The sequence below is a fragment of the Pelophylax lessonae genome (genome assembly GCF_965119305.1).
Source record: "Pelophylax lessonae genome assembly, chromosome: 3".
Classification (NCBI taxonomy): domain Eukaryota; kingdom Metazoa; phylum Chordata; class Amphibia; order Anura; family Ranidae; genus Pelophylax; species Pelophylax lessonae.
In genome coordinates, this window is record NC_138770.1 from 410,934,376 (window position 1) to 410,960,344 (window position 25,969).

A 25,969-nucleotide genomic window follows, 5' to 3' on the forward strand; every position below is an offset into this window, starting at 1 on the left:
AGTACACCCCTTTATGGGCACTGTATTCCCTGAAAGTAATGGCTTCTTTGAGTGAGATAATCTGCCCCCTTATAAAAACAGAGAAAACAGGTGCCTCTGAATAAGACTGTAAAAGGTTTAATATTGCAGGACACAACAAAAACTTGCATATAAGTGGATATGGGTGCATAGGTAGTCCAGTGTCTGCATGGGGCTGCCTCGTGGGTAAAAAAAGATGCCGCTCGTCCCATGGTCTTGTCCATCAGGAAGTGATGATGGCGCTGAGGGATGAATTAGAGGACTGGACTGCAAGGTGAGCCGCAGCGTCTGCCGTGTATGAGTCACCGGCGTGCTCCCAACGCATTTTGGGGCATGCGCATTGGGGTAAATTACCATAGTATCTTATTTAATGTGCCCTGCTACATTGCAAACATGATTCAAGCATGGTTTGAGGAACACAATGACAAGTTTGAAGTGTTGACTTGGCCTCTAAGTTCTCAATCAAGCACCTGTGGGATGTGCTGAAAAAAAAAAAAAAGTCGGATCCATGGAGGCCTCCACCGCACAGGCAATAAAGGCTTGCTGCCAGATACCACAGCGTACCTTCAGAGACCTAGTGATGTACATGCCATAACAGATCAGGCTGTTTTGGCAACAAAATGGGGGCCTACTCAATATGAAGCGGGTGGGCATAAAGTTATGGCTGATCAGTGTGTATACTGTATAGCAATGGATAAATTAAGAGCAGGTATGCCTTGATGCAGCCAATTTCCTTTACAATGGTACAGGGGCACACCAGAAGCCCAACAAAGCACAATGGTAGCTGAAAGCCTCCAATGTGTGCCTATGCAAATGTTTGCTGGAAATGGCATGGGGACATGGACACTTTTAGCTACTATTGTGCTGGGCGTCTAGTGTGACCCTGCACAGAGAAAAATTAGTGGCTTTAAGGCATACCTGCCCTTAATTTATCCATTGTTAAACTGTATGTGCACCAATATAGAAACTCAAACATAAGAGTTAAGTTGGGTATATACACTGGATCTCCCCCGCTGTGCTACTGTAATCTGACAGCAAAGGCCAATCAGTGCTGCAGCAGCTGATGAAATGCTGCTTTTCCAGTAGGGCTGTTCAGCAGAAGCTGGTTTAAAGATTAGCTTCTTTTGTACAAACAGAGCTAAACCCAAAATCGAAATTTATCCAGACAACTTTTGTTATGCATATAAAGGCGGTCCCCGGGTTACAAACATCTGACTTAAGCCCCGTACACACACACAGATCGTCGTCATACAAATGTTCGTCTTTTCTCCCCGGGATGTCGGTGTCTGTTGAAAAGTGCAAAGACAGCACAAGGACAGCACAAGAATTTTGTCCGCAGACTTCAGCTGACTGCAGAAGTGATGTCATGTAATGGTTAACTTTCCCTGTGTTTTTTATTTTCTGAGCATGCCCAGTCTTGCAAATCTGCGGTCTGTCGGCTGATTTCTGTACTGACAGGCGAACAATCGTCCGTTCTGGTGTCTGCCGACAAAAATTTTCATGTTTGCAAGAAAGACTCTTGTCCGCTGATTGTGTGCAGACATCTGTCGGAGACACCATACTAACACGCATACAATCGGCAGATCTTTCGTCCGCCGACGTTTGTATGACGACGATCTGCGTGTGTGTACGGGGCTTTACAAAGGACTCCTACTTACAAAACAGAGGGAGACAACAGGAAGTCAGGAGAAATCTTCTGAACAGGAACAGACTGCAAAACAAATAGTACAGGGGTGTTACCCCTTCCCTATGCTATCCAAAAAAACATTTTGGCTGGGGCTACACTTACAAAATGTTCCTGTTCCGACTTACAAATTCGACAGAACAAACCTACAGTCCCTATCTTGTTTGTAACCCGGGGACCACCTGTACCTAGCTGTAGGATCACACTTACAGAGGGGCTTTGTAGAGGTAGCGTGGCTTTCACATAAATTTGCAAATTTTGTAACAAAAACCTCTGTTTAAACACATTTAACAGCATTTTTTTTTTTTTTGGCTGGCTAGCTAGCTGGCAACTGCCATTTTACTTTTGCAGTGGTTGTCAGAGATTTCACCGTTCTAAAATTGCCTCTTTTTGACAAACACTGGACTGATCTACAAATGTAAAGCAGCACTTGATACAAGCCAATTCTAATACAATACACCACCAGATCTGTCTGCATTAGGGTTCTCACACATGCCGCAGAGGAAAAAAAAAAAAAAAACAGCAATTTTATCAGTACTGTTTTTTCTTATTTTTTAATGTATTTATTTTTTTAACAGATATGAATGCAGTTCCCTTAATTTGTAGGGGCCTATGCACATAGTGTGTAATTTGTGTGTATGCATATAAACATATGTGTGTACACAAAAACACACATGAATTTAGGCTCGGTTTCCACTAGTGCGGCTACGAAGTCGTGCTACTTCTAGCACAACTTCGTAGCAAAAGTAAACTGCGGCTTCAGTTAGACTTTTCCCTCATATATAGAGGGAAGTCGCGTTTAAAAGTAGTACACGATTTACTTTTGAAGTCGCGGCAACTGAAGCCGCGGCAGTGGAAACGGACCCTATTGAAAACAATGGGTTTTGACTTGCTGTGCGACTTGACATGTGTCAAGTCGCACCGCAAGTCGCACTAGTGGAAACCAGGCCTTAACGAATGTAAGTAAATATTTATGCATCTAAATGCTATATAGACATTTTAATGTCTGTGTGTGTATGAATGAAGCCCTTTACTGATCCATTTCATGCTTATTTTTCTTCCTCATACGCAGGATATTTTCGCTAGCAAGATCCTGTTTAGATGATTAGAAATTTATTTCCAGTTGTGTGCATGTACCTATATAACAATTCACTAATGTCAAACTCTGAAACAAATTATTTTACATTAAGGCCCAGTTCACACTGGTGCTATATGCACTTTGACTTTGCAAGCACAAGTCACATGACAACGCGTACACCATTAAGTGCAATGGGACCGTTCTAACAGGAGCCATTTGAGTCACTCTGGCAAAGAAAAAAGTTCTTACACTAATTTTGGTGCGACTTTGATGCAACTTGCATTGACTACTTTTAAAGCGGAGTTCCACCCTGGATTTGTTTTTTTTTGTTTTTTTAATACCCCCGGGACAGTCAGGGCTAGTGCATTCCACAATGGCTAGCCTCTGATCTGTCCCGGGTTGCACTTACCTGCAAGACGAAATACTTACCTTGCAAACGTCTTGTCCAGCGCTGCCATCTCAGATGTGGGCAGCTTGAAGCCAGCGCGTCCTCTTCGGCGTCTTCTTCCGCCTTCTGTGGTCCCACGATGATCTGCGCCGGCCCCGACGTCACTTCCGGGTCGCGCGCGTCACCCCTCCACAGCTTCTGGGCATGCCCAGAAGCTGTTTAGAAGGGGATGACGCGCGCGACCCGGAACTGACGTCGGGGCCGGTGCAGGCGCAATGATTCCTGGGAGCTATGACGTCCAGCTCCCAGGAATCATTGCAGAGCCAGGAAGTGACGACGGGCCGCGGCCGAGGAAGGAGGAAGAAGGAAGTAAGGTAAGTAAAAAAAAAAAAAATATGCGATTATCCATTTCTTTTTCAGGTGACCCGGAGCGAGAAGATGGAGGTAAGTATAAAAATAGGGTGGAACTCCACTTTAACCACTTGCCGACCAGCCGCCGCAGTTATACGGCGGCAGGTTCCCACGAATCGCCGTACCTGTAAAGCAATTCGCGGAAGCAATCCTGAGGGCACGAGCGCCCACTCGCCAGCGGGGAAGCCGATCCACGGGGCCGGCGGCCGCGATTGCTGCTAGGCAATCGCGATCGTTCCCCGTAAAGAGAGAACGGCGGTCTGCTGTTGTAAACACAGCAGACATCTGTCCTCTCAGGAATCAATGCAGAGCTCCTGTGTGCCTTTTATTTACGAACACAGGTGTGTTCATTTCACAAGCCCATCCCCCTCACAGTTTGAAAATACCCCCTAGGCTCACATTTAACCCTTTGATCGCCCCTGGGTTAAAACGCTTGCCTGCCAGAGTCATTATTACAGTAAAAGTGCATATTTTTAGCACTGATTACTGTAATAATGTCACTGGTCCCCGAAAAGTGTCAAAAATGACAGTTACGGGTCCGAACCGTCCGCCGCAATGTCGCAGTCCCGCTAAAAATCGCTGATCGCCGCCATTCCTAGTAAAAATAAATAAATTTAAATAAATCTTTCCCCTTTCTAGTTTGGAGACGTGATAACTTTTGCGCAAACCAATCTAAAAACGCTTATTGGGATTTTTTTTTTTTCTTTTACCAAAAATATGTGCAGAATACAAACTGGCCTAAAATGATGAAAACATTTGATTTTTACATTTTTTTTTATTTGGGAATGTTATATAGCAGAAAGTGAAAATTTTTATTTTCCAGAATTGTCGCTCATTTTTGTTTATAGCTCAAAAATCGCAGAGGTGATCAAACATCACCAAAAGAAAGCTTGATTTGTGGGTGGGGAAAAAAAAGGCCATCAATTTTCTTTTGGTTACATCCTCGCACGACTGCGCAATTGTCCGTTAAATTAACGCAGTGCCAAATCACAAAAAATGGTCTGGTCATTAAGGGGGAAAATCTTCTGGTCCAGAAGTGGTTAAAGTTGTTGTATTAGTCCTGCTGGGATGTTGACTTTGAAGTCATGGCACTGTGAACCAGGCCTAAAGTGGTTGTAAACCCTTACACATACCGAATGAAGGCAAAATACCCTCAGGGGATATACAAATTAAACAAATTCTACTACATAAAGTTGTACCCGTTTGTCTGCAACAATCTAAAGAACACAAACACCAAAGGCTTTTTGTAAGTTTCCAAAAGGCAGGAGCTGGAAATTAGACATCACACAATGCACAGAGAGCTGAGTGTAATCCGACACCTGAGTGGAGGGAATGGATATGCCTCCCTCTACATAGTCTCATAGGGGAAAAACACACAGCTGTCAATCACCTGCTGTGTCCTGGAGGGGGTAAAGCCATCTCCCTGAATTGCCCAGTGTCCAATTAAACTGCCAGAAGCCACTCCTACAAATAGAGAAGTTAGAAGATTGCAACCAGAAATCACACAATGCTTTGAAATATGGACACTAAATAGGATTTTTTTATTTTCCTTTTAGAGGTTTACAACCATTTTCAAGCATAAAAAAATGCTATTTTACATTTTCAATATCATAATACTTCTGATGTAATTACTGTGCACACCAAAGAATACAATTAGGATATAAAGTAAGATGCAAAAATTTCCCAATATTCAAAATATACTTGAGGATGATAACATTTAGAAGCATTTTTTTCTTGCAGTAATATGCAAAATCATTTTCACACCAGCAGAGATTTCTCGGTTGATTTGAAAAGATGCTCCAAGGTAGTAAACAGTGACAGAGAACATTAAAATCATTTAAATATCAACCACGATTAAGGACTAAACTAATGCAGGGCACTGCATAAGCAGCACAAATTATTTTGTTAACTGAAAGATCTTGTATAGAGAAATCAAAACTCTTGCATGTTTTACTTTTTAAATTCCTGAGATGCTGTGATGTGCCTGTATTTGTATTGCTTCCTTTGTGTGAAACCCCCGGTGTTCCTGTCAGTCCCTCTGCTTTCCTGTTAGAAACTGACCACATTTAACAGGAGAGCACAGCATGGTCAGTTCTCTAGCTGTGCTGGGAACTCAGTGTACTCTCCTCCAGTGATCAGACTTGTCCTGACACGCCCTCCCAGCACAGCCTGTTACTGGGAAGATCAGTATGCTGTTGCTTCTCTTCCCCACAAATCTTATACAGCAGAGAACAGAAGGAATGTGATCACTTTTTTTTTTTAAATATCTATACACAAATGTTTGCCTTTAATTTCAATCAATTTTGAAATGAAAGGGTTGTTTAACACGGTGAACATTTACAATCACTTTAAAGTGGATGTAAACCTAATTTATGAAATCTGACCTAGACACATAAATCTGTAGTGTTTTCTTATCTCTCTCCAAAGCTTTAAGTCCTGTGGCTTTCTCCTGCTCTGTTCTTCTGTTATCAGCATGATAACTTGACAAGTTCTCCGTCAACCGAGATAAAACCAGGCTGAATTTTGTGTTGGGGTGGGTGCTATAAATTGATTAGCAGAGAGCTGGTCTATTCACAGCCCATTCCTTCCTTCCTCTACCTATGTAGAGTGGGGGTGTGTCCTTTCTTCCAATCAGATGTCATACTGTGTATACCAACACAACACTGCCAGTGCTTAACAGGAAGAGAACATTTCGAAAACGATGTGCACTTTCTAAAGAATATATAAAGCTGAAGACAGCAGATATGCATATAAATCTGAGGCTGTTCACTTCACTGGGTATATGTGAGGGTTTACATCCACTTTAAGGCTGCTTCAGATACATATACAAGCTTAAAGTTTTAAAAAAAAGCTGAAGGTCAACTACACCTGCATTAAATTCTAAATGTTTTGCAAAGAATGGCACTGAAGTCAAAACTGGTGCCTGAACAGTTCCAGGAGCAGCAACCTGTCAATCGCCGGCAGGTAAGTACTTGCCTTGCCAACCCTCCAGATTACATGCTCCTCATATGCAGAGCAGCACAGGGATGCAACATAGCTATGTGTCCTGTAATTTGTACTTTAAAAGTAATTTTGTTATACAGCAAAGGGTTAAAAATGATCTACTCCAGCTGTCAAATATATGCCATTTTTTTTTTTATGCTTTATTACTACATCAACCCACTGATCACATTAGTGTACTGTGAGGTGTAGATAAAATTATTTTTTGCAGGGGTTTCCCATGATCTAAAATTATTTCAAGGATTTCCCGGGTTAAAAAAAATAAAAAAAAAAACCTGTCCCAATCCATGAGGTAGATGTGTATGAAAAGCATTAAAGGACCCTTTCACACATGTACACCTGCAACAACATAGGATCAATTTTCTGCATATTACCTTAGGTTTGGAAAGCATTGCTTTGCATATTATACCACCAGGCACATTTTTTTTTACATTAGGCTAACAAGTTTATCTTAAAGAGGAGCAACACTCTATTCAAAATATTAAAAGCATCCTTGTGATTCTTGCAGCATCTAAACATAATATTTTACTCATCCACATAGTATGTGCCTGTAAAATCTGTCTGATCTCCTTCCAGGTATTCTGTCAGTGGCCATTGCAGATATGGGCACTGAAGCCTGCTATCCAGCATGCACCTCCCAGACTCACGCATGCAGTGTAAGGACAATGTGCAGTTAAAGACTCCTGGGATCGACGATGCCAATATCCCATGAGTACATGGGATAGTCGAATGACATAATTGTCAAAAATAGTCTTATGTGTTAAGACTACCTACAGCACTTGCTAATGGTACTGGGTGCAACACAAATAAATAAATTAATAAATACGTATCGATGAGTTCATGTGCAAAAGTTGGGTGTCACAATGGTGAACAATAGTTTATAAATTAATAGAACAGGAGGACCTACAAGCGTTATCGGTCCAGTGCTATAAAGCTCATAAGACCCACTATTTCTGATAAGTGATCAATTTGTAACAAATTCACTGGAAAAAGGAACCCATGCCACCAAAGTCACGAATCATATTTGATAAATTGAGCACAAAGCACCTGCACCTTGATTAAGAATTGGAAGATGTTTGGATTGTCACTATTAATGGACTTTCAACTACTGCACTATATTTAATGAACTATTTCACATTACTGTCATTTTATTGATCATTGCACTACTGTTGAATAGATCACTGGATTATTCATTTGTATATTGCATACAGCTATGCGACTGTTCTATTAAATTTATTTATAGTTATCTATTGTTCACCATTGTGACACCCAACTCATCGATACGCATTATTTATTTGTTTGTATTGCACACAGTACCATTAGCAAGCGCTGTAGATAGTCTTCACACATAAGACTATTTTTGACATTCTTAATCCTACCCCTATAGCTGCTGCTCACTCTTCATTCACGTTCTTTAATATTTAACCCACCTAAGCGCGGGGGATACACTTTTCTTAGGGTTATCTTTCTTCACACATAATGACATAATTGCCTAGGCAGCTAGGACCAGATGTACTGCAAAATTAAAAAAAAAAAAAAAAAAAAAAAAAAAAAAAAGACAGACACAGCCCGGATTTCTCTATGGGCGGTCAGATGTAAATGGACCGCCTGCCCATTTACACCCTACTGCCATCTCATCCAAACCACTAGACGTATATTTTTAGCAGAACGGATTGGATGTTGACAGATGTAAACAGACAAGTGTCAGTTTACAACCGCAGCTTAATAGAGGACAATAAAAGGGTCCAATCGGGTTGGATGGGATCCACTTATAAAATTGAGAGGAGGACCCAAGTCGGTCCACCCCTGTGAAAGAGGACTAAGAATGAGGACCCAATGTGTTCAAAGAGTTCTATGGTTACACTTTCATTTAAAATATCAGCATTGCAATACACACAATTTTTGACAATCCAATTTAGCCTCCTTGAAAAAAGTATTTTCATATTGTAAGTAGTGCCTGTCTGCAAGCCATCATTTTCCAAATCTTCTTGGATTCCATGCATGTTTTGCAGCTTCTCTTCTTCGGTTTACGTTTTACACTTTGAAGGAATACTTATGCCATGGTACCTTTCGGTCTTACAAGCACCGATTCCTGTACTAGCTCTGCCTCCTAAAATTCCTCCTCAGCTTCTCAGAAGGCAGGCTCTGAAATGTGTGACACAGCAGTACAATATTCCCTGGGCATAGTGAATTCACATAGTAAATTCAAGGAAATAAAGTGTAGGATCTTCCTAAAGTTTTCAAATTTCAAAATAATTCAGATTAATGAGAGTAGGCTAGAATTAATTGAAATAAAATGTGGAAATGCATATAAGATTTTACGGATTTCGATTTTTCCTTTCCCCATCATAGTAAATAAATACCTAATGGACATTTTGTGGTTACATCATTCACTAGGTAATAATTTAATGAGGGATAGGGCTCAGTAGATCTCACCTTATAATGTGCCAAGTTTCTATTACTAATCTAAACAGCAATAGGTCTACTGTGTTCCAGTTCATCACAAACTCTGCTTCTAATTTTTTGAACAAAGGAGTTAGTTTAATGACTGATCAAAGAACCCCATTCGCAATCTAGGGGAACATTTCAACAATACAAAATACAATTTCAAAAGAGTAGTAAATTTGTTTTTTCCAATGATCTTCCCGACACTGTTGCCTGCAATTTATCAATCGAATTAAAAAAAAAAAAAAAACAGGCTCAACCTGGATTCAACACAGCAGTGTCCATAACAAATGAAGGTTCAAAATTCAAAGTATATAAAAAACAAAAACATTTGAAGAGTTAGAGCCGGTTCACACTACCACGACCAGAAAGTCGCCCCGTGACTGGAAGAGACTTGGAAGAGACTTGGTAGAGACTTGGTAGAGACTTGGAAGAGACTTGGAAGAGACTTGGAAGAGACTTGGAAGAGACTTGGAAGAGACTTGGAAGAGACTTGGAAGAGACTTGGAAGAGACTTGGAAGAGACTTGGAAGAGACTTGGAAGAGACTTGGAAGAGACTTGGAAGAGACTTGGAAGAGACTTGGAAGAGACTTGGAAGAGACTTGGAAGAGACTTGGAAGAGACTTGGAAGAGACTTGGAAGAGACTTGGAAGAGACTTGTGCACTACTTTGAAGAGACAGGCAACTTTGTCTGTGGGGAATGCCTGGCTAATCTCTTTCTTCTTCCTGGAAAGTCTGATAACAAGTCGTGTCAATTAAGATAAGGAGGCGACTCCCATTGAAGTATATGGGACAGTCGGATCACAGGTCGCCTCAAAGTAGTACAGGACCCTTTTCTGAAGTCGGAGCGACTTCAGTAGTGCCAATTAAGACGTCACTGATTGATTAACATTGCTTTTGTTATGTCAAGCAACCTGGGGCTACACAAGTCGCCTCACAAGTCGTGCTAGTGTGAATGGGCTCTTAGAGTCCATTCAGACTAGCGCGACTTGTCAGGCGACTTGGTCGCCTGACAAGTCGCGGTCGGTCGCTCGCCATTGAGTAGTACAGGACCCGTTCTAATAGGAGCGACACAAGTCGCTCCGACTTAGAAAAAGGGTCCTGTACTACTTTGGGGCGACTTCAATTATATGAAGTCCATGCAAGTCGCGCCGCACACTGTGCACCGCGACTTCACAGGTCGCCCCACAAAGTCGTGTCGCGCCAGTCTGAATGGGCTTTAAATTAAACCTCTGTCAGTTTTTGTTTTCATGCTGAAGGGGTTTCGTCTACTGGTCCAGAGCTAGCTCTAGGCTTACCAGATCAAGGTTGCTTGGAACCTCTTGGGGAAGATTGAAAAGATCAGTTTCCCTTTTTCTTCATCCCAGAAGCACAAAATTATTTTCTATGGGCTGAGAAAGAGGGCCCCAGTGTGCGACGAGGCTCCTTCCCTTTCCTTGACTGTGGCAGGAAGGTACTCTTTCCCCCCATGATACCCTTAATGAGGTAATCCAGGGTAACCCCAAACAGGCAATTGCCTTGAAAGGGCAGATCAATAAAAGCTTTCTTAGAGGCTTGGTCTGCGGACCAATTCTTAAGCCACAGCACGCATCTAATTGCCACCACTGAAACAAAGTTTGGACAGTACAGGAGCTGCATCCAAGGCTCCATTACAAAAAAACTGCAGCCCATGGACCAACTGGTCCGCTGAATCAATATAAGCAGCGGGGACCTGCTCTCTCCCCAGGCCCTGGGTGCAAAAGTTTGGCCCATTTAGTTAGGGTCTGAGACACCAGGGCTGAGGCAAAGACTGGCCACAATGCCGAACCAGCCATAGTAAACATGCTGCGTGCCAAAGCCTCCGCTTTCCGGTCAGCCAGAATGGGGATTCGGCTACTGGGATCATAGTTGCTTTATTCAACCTGAAAACAGCTGGTGAACTAGTCACTTTTTTAAAAGTGACTTCTCAAAAGGAGAACTTACAGCAAAACGTTTGGGAACCACAAAGGGCAATCTTGGTTGTTCCCATTCCTTACAGGAAAACCTGTCAAAAATAAGGCACATAAGGAAACACCTGTGACAGTGTTCAGTCACTGGGAATGAGGGACAGATAGATATTTGGGGGATGCCGAGAGAATGGTTTGGATGGCTTCAGATGGGACAGTAATATTTGTCAGCAATATCTCTCAGGAAATGTATGAAGATGAACAGTTTGACTTTTCAGACTATTGCAGGAGTGTCTCATAGACCCTTGCTAGATGGTGAGATGGGGTGGGGTTTGTTATTGGTAAGTGCCTGTATTCCATTGTTCTATTGTTTCCGTTTGCCTTAAGATAAACTTATTATGGGATGTATATGTGGATTGGCTGCTAAGGGGGAAGGGGGATTGTCCCACAGTGTACATCTCTTTGTGCATGTGTTTGAACAAACGGTTTGAGTTCTAATTCATCCTCAATCTAAGGTCCTGTCTCATTGGGGGAATCCGCTACAAGGGATTGCTATGCTCTTCATACTCCCTTGAATAATCACTAAGCTCTTGTAAGAGCTTGTTCCTGCTTCACTCTCTAGGGAAAGAGCGGTTCACTAACTGGAACCTTGTCGTAGGTATAGGGTGGGTAGGAAACGGGGAGACCCCAACCAAGCTGTGGCAGTTCGTGGGGTCTGAGGTGGTTATGGTGTCTGGTGGAGTGCTTGGAGCCCTTGGGAAGCACTAGGAGCATCCCTCAACGGAGGTACCCATTCGGGGTGCCGGTTGATCTGTTACAACACCTTTGTATGTAGTACAAGGCGACTTATGCGTAACAAACGACACAGCAACGTCCGTGACTACATCATCCATATCCTCCATTTTTAAAGTCCCATGCACTGCAGGGATAAGTTCATATGTCCCGGGCACAGGCAGTGGAAGAAGAAACTGAGGAAGAGAAGCTTTGGCACTGCCACGAGGCTTCGGTCGTCTCCAGCGTCTCCCGGACTAAGGGAAAATGGCCCTCATGATATCGGCTACATAAACATGGCCGCCAACTGGAGACCAGCTAGACTAAGAGAAAATGGCTGAAGCATGCTGCCAGGATCTTTCCTGCACCTTTTCAAGTTAGGGGAGACTCCCCTGTGCACTTTGCACCGATTTCTGCACTGGGACCCCCCTGTACCATACCCACACTGCAAACAGTAGGGCATGCACCTAGGGGTCTTCTACACTGGGACCCTTCCACACCTCCAGGGCAGGACACACACTATCCCAGGACCCTTAAAGAATGGGGATAGCGGGGGGGGGCCCCAGGGGTCTCCACTGCATTCTCTGCCCTGGGACCCCCCTCCAGAGTCCAGGTCCAAACAGGGGGGGGGGAGGGAGTGAGGGAAGCCAAGCTTACTGAGGGATTTAAGGATGGGAGGAGGGAACCTGCAGGTCCAGGTCCAACCTTCCCTGGAGGTTACCCGCATCCATCTCAAAAAAACGCCAAAAAGGGGAGAGGGGCATGGTGCGGGTAACTCTCCAGACAGAATCCTCGTAGGGAAGCTGTCAGCTAAGAAACCGCTGCGACTCAGACTCAAGCCCAGTCGTATGCGACCCTGTGAGAGGTTTAATTTGCGGGCCAGCCTCTGTCCATGAGGCTAGGTCGCGGGCGACCTAGCGCGCAACTCCTGTCTGCACGTGCTTTGCTGGATGGGCTGGGGAGAGCCACTAGATCTAGATTATCCAAGCAGTTGATTGTAGATCTCCCGAGAGAAAAAAAACAAAAGATGTAAAAAAAGGAGAGAAAATTTCTAGGACCAGAGATTCTAGCCAGGAGCCTAGGTCCTTACTCCTGACTAGACAGATTAAAACTGATTACTTAGAGCAGAGAAGGGGGGGGATGTATACCAAGCTGAGGAGGGCCCATGGGCGTAGCCAGGTGTTTTTTCTTCTGCCTAGTCCTACTCCTGGAGGAGGCAATATAACCCTTATGATTTATGGAGCGCTGTGTCCGTCGATGAATGAAAGAAACTTATACTCCATTCCTGTTCTGGAGACAACCTAATATTTGGATTCTACCCACACTTTGATCCAAGTGACATTGGTTACTAAAACAAATTATAACGTCCAATTTTCTCACCAGTCACACAGAAGACAAAAAATGGACAGAGTTTAAGGCCCCTCACCATACAATCCAAAAAAAAAAAAAATGCTCAAGTAATATTTTACTCTTTACCACAGTTGAGCCAGACTACATGGTGTACGTGACCAATCACAGTTCATCCAAAAACAATGAAATAATTATGTATTAACTTACCACATTGAACTCTAGGTTTTTATCAACCCATTCCTTAGCCTCCTTGAATTCATCTTTCATGCCCATGATAAACAGTGTGTCCAGAGAATCTACAATTGTTGCTCCTTGGATGTTGCCTGAAACCAAGCAGAAAATTGCAACATTAGCACTCAGAACATCTACACCATTACTTCTCATTTACATTTACTCTTTTAGAACAAACATTTATGAGAGGTCAATCATTCTACTATAAAATGTTAAAAGTTCTAGAGCATGTATTTGTATTCTTATTAAACAGGTTAACTTAACATAAGCCACGTAAGGGAGTTTATATGCTATCACTTATAGATTATTATTAAGGATTAAAAGCAAACCAAAACTTTTGAAGGCACAGTTATCATCAGGGCTGCAATGCAAGTACCCTCGCTCAGTTCACGACCTACCTAATGTGGTTTAAGGAAGGAAAACCAGGAAACCAGTGACAGGGTGATGGGAGGGCAAGGCCCATTGATGCACGTTGGAACCAAGACTGGCCTGTGTAGTGTGATCCAACTTGCTAAAAACATTAATGCTGGTTCTAATAGAAAGGTGTCAAAACAGAGTATATTGGGGTCTGTTGTGTATGAGGCTACATAGCCAAAAACTGATCAGGGTGCCCGTCCTGACCCATGTCCACAGGCAAAGGTGCAAAAATGGCCAGGTGAGCATCAGAATTTGAGGCATTGACTTGGCTCCAAAATCTCCAGATCTCAATCTAACTGAGCATCTGAGGGATGCACTGGAAAAACAAGTCTGATCCATTAAAGTCCCACCTCACAAATTACAATACTATAGAATGTGCATGCAAACCAGCAACTCCATGAGTTTCATAAAAATAACGCCCCTGACGATGTCTACATGATGAAATGCCTTGGGAGGTGTCAGTCCTGCGCACACGTTGTCATATCCGGAGGTTGGTCATTTTGTTGGATGAAGCACCATAACATTTTTACTACACTACAGGCGATATTTTGTCAGTCAATTGGTGGGTATTTCTACTTTTCAATACATTTTAACCCAATCTACTATACTATGAGACTCTTCTACGGATTTCTCCTGATTCCTATGTGCCCCATCTTGGATGTTGATGAGCAGTTTTGGCTACAAAGATTCATCCAGACGGGGGGGGGGGGGGGGGGGAGTGCAGCACCAATCTCAGTGCAGCGAGTTTATGAAAGCCAATTTATTGTAATAAGACACTCCCCTGCTGCCACGCAAGTCCTTCGTCAGCGCTTCCTTTTCTCCTCTCTGCACCTGGAGTCCTGGACTCCACCGGAACGGCCAGAGTGCTGCGAGACACAGGAGATCTGCTTGCCGCCATGACTTCATCACCACAGTGTGCCCCGTGGTCTTCATGCTCGCATTACAGCACCGATGCAAGTGCCTTATTACAATAAATTGGCTTTCATAAACTTGCTGCATCGAGATTGACGCCGCTCTTCCCTCCCCCTACTTCTTGTCTACTTCATACAGAGCTGCTTCATACTCTGCAACCTGGCTTGAGACTGTGTGCCCAGTGCGATCCTGCACCAGCATCTTCTACTTCACGTTTTTGACTTTTAAACTGCATTTGAACTTTATTTTAATTCAAACATTGTCTCACTGACTTTTGCTTACATTTATTGTTCCAACTTTTCTGTTTATCAGCTATAGTGCTCATCATCCTCCTCTCTCATCCAGATTAGAGGCTGTGTGATCCTCTTGAATCACTCAATTTGCATTTGACCATTGTGGGAATAATGGTCTACATTATGCAGTAAGAGTCAGTGTGTTTACCGATGATGGTGGAGGATCGTGTTCACACTCAGGTAGACACCATGGTGGAAGATTCTGGCTTTAGTCATCTGATGTTCTTATTTTAATCTGAAGTGCTGCCTTTTGTTTTAAACACCACCATGAATATAGTCAGGTTGAAAAAAGACAAGTCCATCAGGTTCAACCATAAAAAAAAAAAAAAAAAAAAAAAACCGTATTGAAAACCCTACCATACAATCCCATATACACAATCCTATACCTGCTGTTGATCCAGAGGAAGGCGAAAATAAACCCCAGCTAAGCATGATCCAATTTGCTACAGCAGGGGAAAAAAATTCCTTCCTGATCCCCCGAGAGGCAATCAGATATTCCCTGGATCAACTTTGCATAAAAAAAATTTTTAGTACCCATTCATATTATGTAGAACTAGGAAAGAATACAGGCCTTTTTTAAAGCTATCTAGTGAGCTAGCCAGAACCACCACTGGAGGGAGTCTATTTCACATTTTTACAGCTCTTATGGTGAAGAAACCTTTCCGTATTTGGAGACGAAATCTGTTTTCCTCTAGACGTAAAGAGTGCCCCCTTGTCCTCTGTGTTGACCTTAAAGTGAACAACTCAAACCCAAGTTCACTATATGGACCCCTTATGTATTTATACATGTTGATCATGTTTATCTTCTCAAAAAGAAATCCGGTTTGTTTGACAACTTCTGTCTCATAAATCCATGCGGTCTGTTGCTTAAAAGTTTTTTTTCCAGCAAGAACTCATCTATGTGGTCTTTTATTAAACTCTCCAATATCTTCCCGACTATAGAAGTTAAACGAACAGGTCTATAGTTACTTGGCAAAGACTTTGATCCCTTTTTAAATATTGGCACCACATTAGCCCTACGCCAATCCAGTGGTACTATTCCAGTCCTTAATGAGTCACTAAAAATTAGAAACAAAGCTTAGAAATTACAGCACTATTTTAGGATGCGTGGGTGGATGCCATCCGGTCCAGGCGCTTTATCCACCCTTATTCAGTCTAAATATTTCTGGACCATATCACTTTTGAGCCATTGTGGATCATTTGGGGCTGTGTCATGACCGTCCTCACAGTCATGAGCTCCCCCATGCTCCTTTGTATATACAGAGCTGAAGAAAGTATTTAATAAAATTTGCCTTCTCTTTGTCCCCAGTCACCCACTCCTGGCTATTTTTTAAAGGGCCTACATGCTCAGATCTAACCTTTTTACTGTTAATATATTTGAAGAATTTTTTGGGGTTTGTCCTACTACTTTTTGCAATCTGTCGTTCATTTTGACTTTGTGTCCCCGATTTCCTTTTTACATATTCGGTTATATTCTTTGTAACAACTAAACAATGATAGTGTTCCTTCATTTTTATATTTTTTAAAAGCTCTTTTCTTTTTATCTATAGCTTTTTTAACTTTTGCTGTGAGCAACATAGGTTTTATTTTTAGCCTTTTAAAAACTTAGTACCCATGGGAATATACTTTGCATAAAGTATTTTTGAAAAATTCCCATTTCGGTTCTGTGCTCATCGATGCCAATATTCCCTTCCAGTCTAAATCCTGGAGAGCAGCCCTCATCCTTAGAAAATTAGCTCTCTTAAAGTTAAGTGTTTTTGTATTTCCTGTATGCGTTTTTTGCTTAAAGCTAACATTAAATGAAATCATATTATGGTCACTGCTACCCAGATGTTCTTTTATATAAACATTGTAAATAAGCTCTGCATTGTTTGAGATTGAGATTATAAAGGTTTAGAATGTCTTTGCGTTAAAGTGGAAGCTTGCTTTTCTTCCTCCTTCTCTATTGCTATTAGACTTTTTTTTTTTGGAGTGGGTACCCATTTCTGACAGGTACCTGCTCCACATCAAAGTAAAACGTCACAGGTCCCAGGGGGTTAAGTGTCCATTAAGTGTCATGCTACTCGCACATGCACAGTGGTAAACTGGCTGCCAAGCACTAGAAAGTCACAGCTGGATTACCAAAAACCATTGTAGAACCGGCCCAGGTAAGGACAGCACTGGTTTCCTGGACTGGTAAATGCAATAAAAGTCAGTAACTGCATTTGTAGCTGTTGACCTTTAATTTGGTTTTCTTGGGTTAAGTCCCTCTTTAGGGTTGCACTCTACTATCGGCTTAAATATTCTGTACAGCCCTTATGTGGTATGTTGCCTTCTTTGCTCATTACACGCTGTAGCCAGCAACATAATAATGAGCATTTACAATGCATTACCACAAGGTTTTTTTGTTGGCAATTGAGTTGTCATTACCTTTGGTCTAAAGATTAAAGCTGGTAAATCAACAAATCAAAGCTCTATCAAACTAGCATAGGAAATGGTATTTCAGACAATTAAAACAATTAAAGCAGGAAAAGCGATACTATGAACATGCATGCCAAATAAATATTCAGCCTGCATATTGATTTTTAAGCAGAAGTAGCCCTTTGGCTGTAATCTAAAGGGATAAAGCCATGAGCACATTTATATGACTTTAATAATCATCAATTACATTGACAAGTGCCTGGATGTAGAGATTAACATTACCCTTCATACTCTTTCACAGTAAAGTGTTCACTTAACCTTGGTTGCAGAGAAGATCCTAACATGTATGGGTACAGTAAGCTCCTTGAATATGAACTGTATTCATGTGCATTACCCTTACAATGCACCAAGGAAACAAGTGATTATTTTCAGCACGGAAAAGGATTAAAGGATTATATAATAGACAACTCAAAACCCCATATATGCTTTCCAGTGTGGGCTGAATTTGGCTTGCCAATTGCTAAAACTCCAAATACTTCAGTTAGATTTGGTCACTGCACCGTGCTCCTCTCCAAAACCATCAAATATAAGACACACAAAGTTCACAGACAAACCAGGATTCACGTTTTAGTAGTTTTATGCTCAGAGCAGGTTCATTTTATCTGGATGTTCATATTTCACTTACATACTGATAAACTATGGATATTAGTTTGACAGTCCAATGCACTTTGTGGGCACTAAAAGTGTATAAATATTTGTATTTTATTTGGTAAAACGTGGGGTGGGTGGAGGGGTAGTTCTGGAACCCAGCAGGGCAATGTTAAACTGGGGCAGTGAGACAAATTGACTGCAAGATTAGAGCTTAGATTTAAAAATGCCTGCTGACAGCGACCACTTCTTAATTGTGCATGATAATTATTTCCCAAGATTTAGAGCAAAGGTGTCTAACCGGCAACCAAAGATGGCTACTGGTGTGGCCCAACACAAAATCATAAAGCTTAAAAATGTTGATTTTTGGGGAATAGTAAAACAAAAAATACATTTACACTTAGCAAATACATGTGACCTTAGAATAACAAATTGATAGTGTCTGTTTACTGGACTTTTAGAAGATTTATCTTGCCAAAGAAAAATATCCCACTCTTTACAAGAACGCCCTATTCAGGTCATTAGTTTTCAGCAGCACCTATATTTGTGAACAACTATTGTGAAGGATGAAGCATGTGGAAGGCAAAATTAGAACCAAAATATTTGAGGAGCACCTTGAAAATTCATTGAAAATTTCTACATCCATGGAACCAGATATTGATGGGTTATCAAAAACAGTGTCAAATACTGCACAAGTTTTAGGTTGCCCTTTTTTGATTTTGTAATAAACAAAAAAAAACTATTAATTAGAAAATTATATATAATAATGGACCTATCAGTGACTGTTCCATTTGTGATCTGCCCAAGATAATTCCTCTTCTTCCAATGTGGCTCAAAAAGGTCAAAAGTTTGGACACCCCTGGTTAGGACGACTCAGACATGGCTTCACAGTACACTACCCAAATTTGCTTCCACAATACACACATAACCCTTCCCAGAAAAAGCCTCTGAATACAAATAAACCTTCAGACAAACACCAACGCACTATAGACGAAGCCCATAAAATGGTCTTGATCCACACAGTCATCCCAAACAGATATAACTGACCCTCCAGAAGCATTTTAGTCCCCTTTTAGCATTGTGGAGTGAATACATGCAAACCCGGAGAGCTAACAGTATAGATTTGTTTTCTTTGAAAATAAAGAATCTTCTAGCCTCCAACTCCAGTGATCATGCTCTCTGATCACTTCAGAGGCTTGTGGAATTTAAGGGGTTTTATTCCTTTATGAAAAAACTGCCTATGCAGGTAGGGAGTGTTTGTAGATAAAAATAAACTGTGCAGCTCAGACAAGTTGAATAATGTTTTGCTATAGGTACGATAAGGTGATGTACATAAATGGCCTATTCCTACAGCAAGGGAATTTATGTACCTCATGAAACCTGAATGGAATACTCGCAAGACGTTGCTAAGTGAAGCTTGGTCGCTACTGTTCACCTCCACCATCAGAGAAGCAAGTGCTGAGCTCAGAGCTTCTGCATCAGGGCAATGAGGGAGAGCATGTGATGGGGTTTTAATCAGAGAAAAAGCTCACTCCTGTGATGGAGGTAGTTAGCCGTAAAGACTAAGCCCCACTTAGCAGCGTCCTTGGAACATCCTGGGAACATTCCAGTCAGGCTTTGGGAAGTATACAAATGGCCTACATCTATAGCAAGGGCATTATTCAACTTGTCAGAATTGCTTTGTGTAATTTTATCTACACACACCCCTTAACTGCATAGGCAGTTTTTTTAGTAAAGGTGAACTAAAGCTGGCTATACATAGATCCACATTTGGCCGGTTCAACAGGGACATGATGTGTTTCGATCCATGTATGAGCACCATGGTTGTACACAAGCCAATGGATCGACTTACGAACAACCAGCCTGCCGGGTTTTTCCCAAGCGATTAGTGCGACTGGCTATAGCCAGAAACACTAAACATTGGATTCCTCATGTCGGAGGAACACAATAGCATTGTGGGAAAGATTTTCCTCTGTCTATCCTGACTGTGCTGATGGAGGAATCAAGCAATTTTGTTTCCTTTCACCTGGTAGACGAAGGAAAGAAAATTGCATAGTCTATGGCCTGCCTAACCCTTTATTCTGATAAAAATTACATCCCACATGCCCATCTCTTCATGCATTGACATTGTCAGCTCAGTTATTGCTGAAAGTAAAAAGCAGCTGACTGCAGAATTTTAAGGCATTTTCTTAAGGTAAATTCCAGGATTTTTATGAATACTGTGACAAGCTCATGGAAACTGGGAGGACTGGGGCAAATATATCAGTTTTGACTGCACTTGACTTTTAGTGTAACTGTAAAGCTTACAGATGTAATACAACAGATTCTAGTTTCTCCTTCATAATAAACTCTAAAGAATAGTTATAAAGTTCAACTTGGTGTAATGTACATATAACAACATTTTATGAAGAAAAGTGATGAGTCAGACGACATGAAAGTACACACAGGGGAAACATAGTATTTGTTGGAAAATACATGAAAATTCATCAGGCTTTCAAACATAGATAAAATAAACTAAACGCAAGGGTCTTAAAAGAGATTGTCTCCACTGAGGGCCGTCTGTGCCGAAAACACCTCACAGATTTACTCTTTGCATTCATTTATTGTATACATTAGTTGCAGATGTATGGATTTTGAAAACTATCTAAAATATAATGAAGTCGTTTTATCAATACAAAGAGACAAGGCAACATTTTTTAAAAGGTATTCTCACATATCCTCTATTTTTTTCCATCCCTGAAGATGGTCAAGGAGCAGTGGGATAAATAGGCAACAGCAGCCTCATCTATGGATGTTGCAAGACTTGTCCTTTAACATTAAATTCCTACAAGTTTAAGGTTTCTGCTTATAACCATTTTCTTATAATTGCATTCAATTGAAAGAAAAAAAAAAGTGTCTCTCCACCCTTACCTGATTTTCTACTGTCCCGGCCTGGTGGTGAACGAAGATAAATCTTTAGCACTTAACATATCTCTTCCTGAGGCCGAGATTACCTTATTAAAACAAAACTATAATTTTGCATGGCCTAGCGCTTACCTCAACTACTTCGGAATCCACCTCACCAAATCTTACTACACTCTACGAAGCCAACTACATTCCAACCTTCCGCTCCCTTAAAGCTCTGTTGTGTCATGGTCTCACCACCATCTTTCATAGACAGGCAGAATCAATGTCATAAAAATGACAATCCTCCCAAAGCTTTTATACTTACTGTATTTTTTGGCGTATAAGACTACTTTTGAACCTCAAAAAAATCCCCCAAAAATGGGGGGTCGTCTTATACGCCGAGTATAATATCTCCAAGGTAACCTAAGTATAAGTATTACTGGTAGATGTAATCTCTCAAGACGCTGGCTGTGTGGGAATCCTGTACCGGTATACCGTATGTACTGTAGCTTACATACAGTGTACCGCACTGAGCCAATCAGGGAGAGCGATGTATTCTATTATTGAATGCAAAGCCTGCTCGGATTGGAGGAGTGACATCAGCCCACCTCTGACTCTGCCAATTCGAGCAGGCTTTGCATTCAATAATAGAATACATCGCTCACTGTGATTGGCTCAGTGCGGTATACTGCATGTAGCCGAAGCTACGGTACATACGGTATACCGGTACAGGATTCCCACACAGCCAGCGTCTTGAGATTACATCCACTGGTAATACTTATACTTAGGGTACCTTGGAGATATTATGAGAGATTACATGTATTACAGTACTAGGGGTACCTTGGAGAGCTATGAGAAATCTGATGTTTTTCAATGGTGTTGCCTTGCTTCGGAAGGGGGGTAGTATTATACGGCGAGTATAGCCCAAAACCTATGTTTTAACTTGAAAATTAGGGGGGTCGTCTTATACGCCCAGTTGTCTTATACGCCGGAAAATACAGTATTTCACACTCTTCCTGTCCCTGTACCATCCAATACTTCCAAAACATTTAAGAACTATGTCTTGAGATTTATTTGGACCATCAAAAAACCTCAGGTTTCAAAACACACTATGCTCATACTCAAGAAACAAGGCGGCTTGGGGGTCCCAAATTTTTCTAAGTATTTTGTAGCAGCTCAAATCGCTTCCATTACCTCTTTCTACTACGCAGCAAGCCCCCATATAGGTCACCTTAGAAACACTTTGTTCTCTGGTCTCACCCCACGCACTCCTGTATCCATTAGCCCCCTAATGTCCCATTCACTCCGAGTATGGGACTCCAACAAATATTCTAGTGGTCTAACCTCTCCACATTTGCCACTCCTTCCCCATTTGGACAATCCGCTGTTTCCTCCAGGACTGAAGACCCCAAAAATGTCTTCCATTGGTGGGTCTCCCACAAATTTAACTACGTTCACTCGTTCCTCACTGGTTGTTCCATCTACAGTTGGGCAGTAAGAAATATAAAGCTCCTACACTGAACATTTCAGATTTCTACAAATCTAGGCTAACTTCAGTGCTCGCTGATAGAGACCTCACAACTCAACAGTCATTGTTTAAACACATATGTTATTGGACGCCTCTCTCCCCCAAACTTATATCTACTCTCTACTCACAGTTAAATATAGCCTCCAAAATTCTAATAACCACACTTACGTCTCCAGTTGGGAAAAATTACCTTTAAAGCTCTAAGGATAGGGGAAGCTGGTCACAAATTTGGATCACGCTGACTTCCTGTTCCATTAATATCCCCACACCTAAATTGGCCTTTAAAACTGTTACAAGGTGGTACCTGGTCCCGCCCCGTTTGGCACATCTTCACCCATCCACTCATGGCATTTGTTTCAGAGATTGCTCTGCACGGGAGATGTCCTTCACATATAGTGGTCATACCCTATGCTTTCCCGGGTTCTGGACAAAAGACCTTAAACTTTTACAGTCATTACTAACCTGCCCCTTCGCAAGAGATGCGCAATATGTCCTGTTACACCTGCAACCTCCAGGCCTCACCAAATCTCAGTTCAAGTTGGCTACCTACTAGGCTGCACGATATTGGGAAAAAAAAGAACATTGCGATATTTCATTTTCAACTATATATATCGCAAGATTTCTCTGGGTGGAATGCAGAAGACGGATTAGGCAGAGTCAGGACTCGCAGTTGTGGTAGGAGGTAGAAAAACACAGCCCGACATAACATCTGTCCCACACGTTCCCTCTGGCGCCCTGGAGCTAGTTCTCTTGACCGAGCGGTGAGCGCGGCACAGCGAACCAATCACGTGAGTAGCGGCACAGGGAACCAATCAGGTGTGCAGGCACGCGTGATTGGTTAGCTGTGCAGCTGCTCACGGCGCGCTGCTCAACGCTGAACGTGTGGGACGGCTGCCAGCACTGAGTCCTGCCTAATGGTAAATATCGTGTCTTAGGCAATATGAATATCGTTCAGCCCTACTACCTACGTATTATTGACAAATAATAGCGAAAGCTTGGAAACAGTTCATACCCTTTACAGAAGTCTGCTGCCTAGACTCTCTCACTAATGATAAGCTCTGAGATATTCCTCAAAATATGGACCCTGTGGATTCAATATGCTCATCTTTCTATACCAACAGCCAAATATACATCACTATAAAAGCTGAGAAAATGGGTTTCCAGTTGGGGTGCTCCTGGTGTCCTTTTTTACTTTGGTTTTCTCTCCCCCCAGCCCCATCTAATTTCCTTCCATTTATCTATGCTCTTCCGTAGGGGTGCTTTTTCCTTATGTACTCAGATTTTTGCATAGTGAATACTGATATCTTATTCACTAGTGCCCGTTTTTATGGTTTAGGCCTATGGATCCAATTTCCTGTAATCCACATTGTTTTTCTGTTGTTTTATAATTAATGTACTCTTTAATGCTAAACATTTGACATTTCTTACGGTTTCTCTATTCAATGTATGGCTGCCTAGGACTTGCAAGTCATCGATATTAAAGTTTCTATATGTATATCCGATTGCACCTTGTATTCTTTAAAATTTGTTTATGTATTGTAAAGAGAAAAAAAAAAAAAAAAAAAAAAAAAAAAGATTTAGAATAAGTTTTATAAAATGGGCCTGTGCAGCCTAAAGCTGGCCATAGATCCTTTTTTTTTTTTTCATCCAGAGGGCTGAACGGAAGGAAAAAAAAAAATTCCTGACTCCATCCACACATTCAAGGTTTTGTAATTTTGATAAACATTGAACCTGGAAGGCAGGGCTCTGGTTGTGTATTATATTAGTGTTTATATATATATATATATATATATTTAATTTTTGTTTTCAGTACAAGGGCTACATTGTAGATTTTGCAAATAATCATGGGCCAAAAAAAAAAAAAAAAATCCCCCTCACAGTCCCCGTTGGAGTCCCCTCTTACATCAGACAGATGCAGACACCATTGGCAGTCTCTGCTGCTACGATTCTTCAATCAGCGCCACACTGAGGATTTCCCACTGACCCTAGCTGTGGGCCATGTAAAATCTTGTAGGGGGCCAGGTGTGGCCTGCAGGCCATAGTTTGCAGACCATGGTCTATAGTCCATCAAATTCAGCAAACCTTGAGGTATGCTTCTGGCTGCTTTTAGCCAAGTGCAAAATGGATTCAAATTTTAACCCTTTTTATCCAAAATGCATTGTAACAAATGCACAACTAAAAACCACCTTATTTTCTGTCAGGGTGTCTTGCTCCCTTAGGCTTCGCAAAGTAAAAAACATGGTCAGGGTAAAAAACAGTTTAATGTTTTACAATGGGTATCTTCTTCGGGCCTATAACACCTTGTGTATTTTGCTGCAATGCTAACCCAATACAATAACAAGCTGATTTCCATTGTTTCCAACAGGGTCCAGTTCATATCAATACCCTGTGTTAGTGTGGGCTGGGTGATAATGAAACATGCTGCATTTAAAAGCAGCACAACATGTTGCTGTAATGTATGTTCAGGATAAATCAAATGAAATAAAAAATAAAAACACCAATGCGATGCTTGAAGGTGCCCTTTTGCTGCTTTCCAATTGTCCAAAATCTACAAGAGTGTTAAATGCATGCTATGGGTTATACAATTTATGTGCACAGTCTAGTAACAAACAATACTCCTATTCAGAAGTGAAACATGTTCACATCTCAAGAAAGTGAAGAGAAACAGGAGGTGAATCATGAAAAATCATAAAACCAACTGTGTGAAAAAACACTGTTCTCTGCAAAAGTCAACGTGTCATAGCGGTTTTGTTTTCTGCTGCTGACTTGTAACGCCCCAGATACTTCAGCTTGTAATTATCTGGTTTTCAGGTGGGTTTGTTGAGATGGTGTGTATTACAAAAGTGTACCAGCAATGGCTGTGGGGCATAGGAGCTAGAATTACAATTAGCTGGAATGTTTTGGCTAGAAGTATATCGTAAATGGGCTATCCTTAAAAAAAAAAAGGCTTCCTCCTAGGAAAGAGCAGAAACTTTTCTTGTTTTATTAGTTGTTCATGTTTCTCAATATACTTCATCACATTTCTGACAGCGTGCTTGAAGCATTTGTTCCACATTATTACTCTACTCTTCTCTTCTTGACGGCAGTAATAACATTAGTATATTGGAAGGCATCCATTGCAGGCAACATTTCTACAGTTACAGGATACAAGTTAAAGCACTTTTTAACTCAATGTAGCAGGAGCCAACTTGGCTGTACACACAATTCAAAATTAGAGCTAACACACTGTAAAACAAAAACACAAAAAAAAACAAAAGAAACACTACTGGACAAGACCACTGACAATCAAAACAAGAGATTCACAGATGTGGCCTCTAGGGCTTCATTCATAAGGGCATACTTAACCACTTACCAACCACCTGCCACCCTATTACTGCTGCAGGGTGGCTCTCCTGCGCAAACCGACATAGACCTACATCGGTTACGTGCGGGAAGCTAGGGGGCGGCGCTCCCGCCCCCACTCAGCAGCGGATAAGCCAATGCACGGGTCAGGCGGCTCCGATTGCCGCCCGACACCCGCGATCGTTCCCCTCTGAGAGAGAACGGTCAGCTGTTATAAACACAGCCGACTGTTCTCCCTGGA

General features: G+C 41.7%; 1 protein-coding gene across 1 annotated transcript in view; it reads right to left on the minus strand.

The window, feature by feature from the left end:
- Positions 1-25,969, minus strand: part of MAN1A1 (mannosidase alpha class 1A member 1) — a 357,303-nt gene that overhangs the window by 206,155 nt on the left and 125,179 nt on the right. The window contains exon 3 of the mRNA XM_082252272.1: positions 13,279-13,394. Coding sequence (XP_082108398.1) covers positions 13,279-13,394 — 116 coding nt within the window. The remainder of the gene's footprint in view (positions 1-13,278; positions 13,395-25,969) is intronic.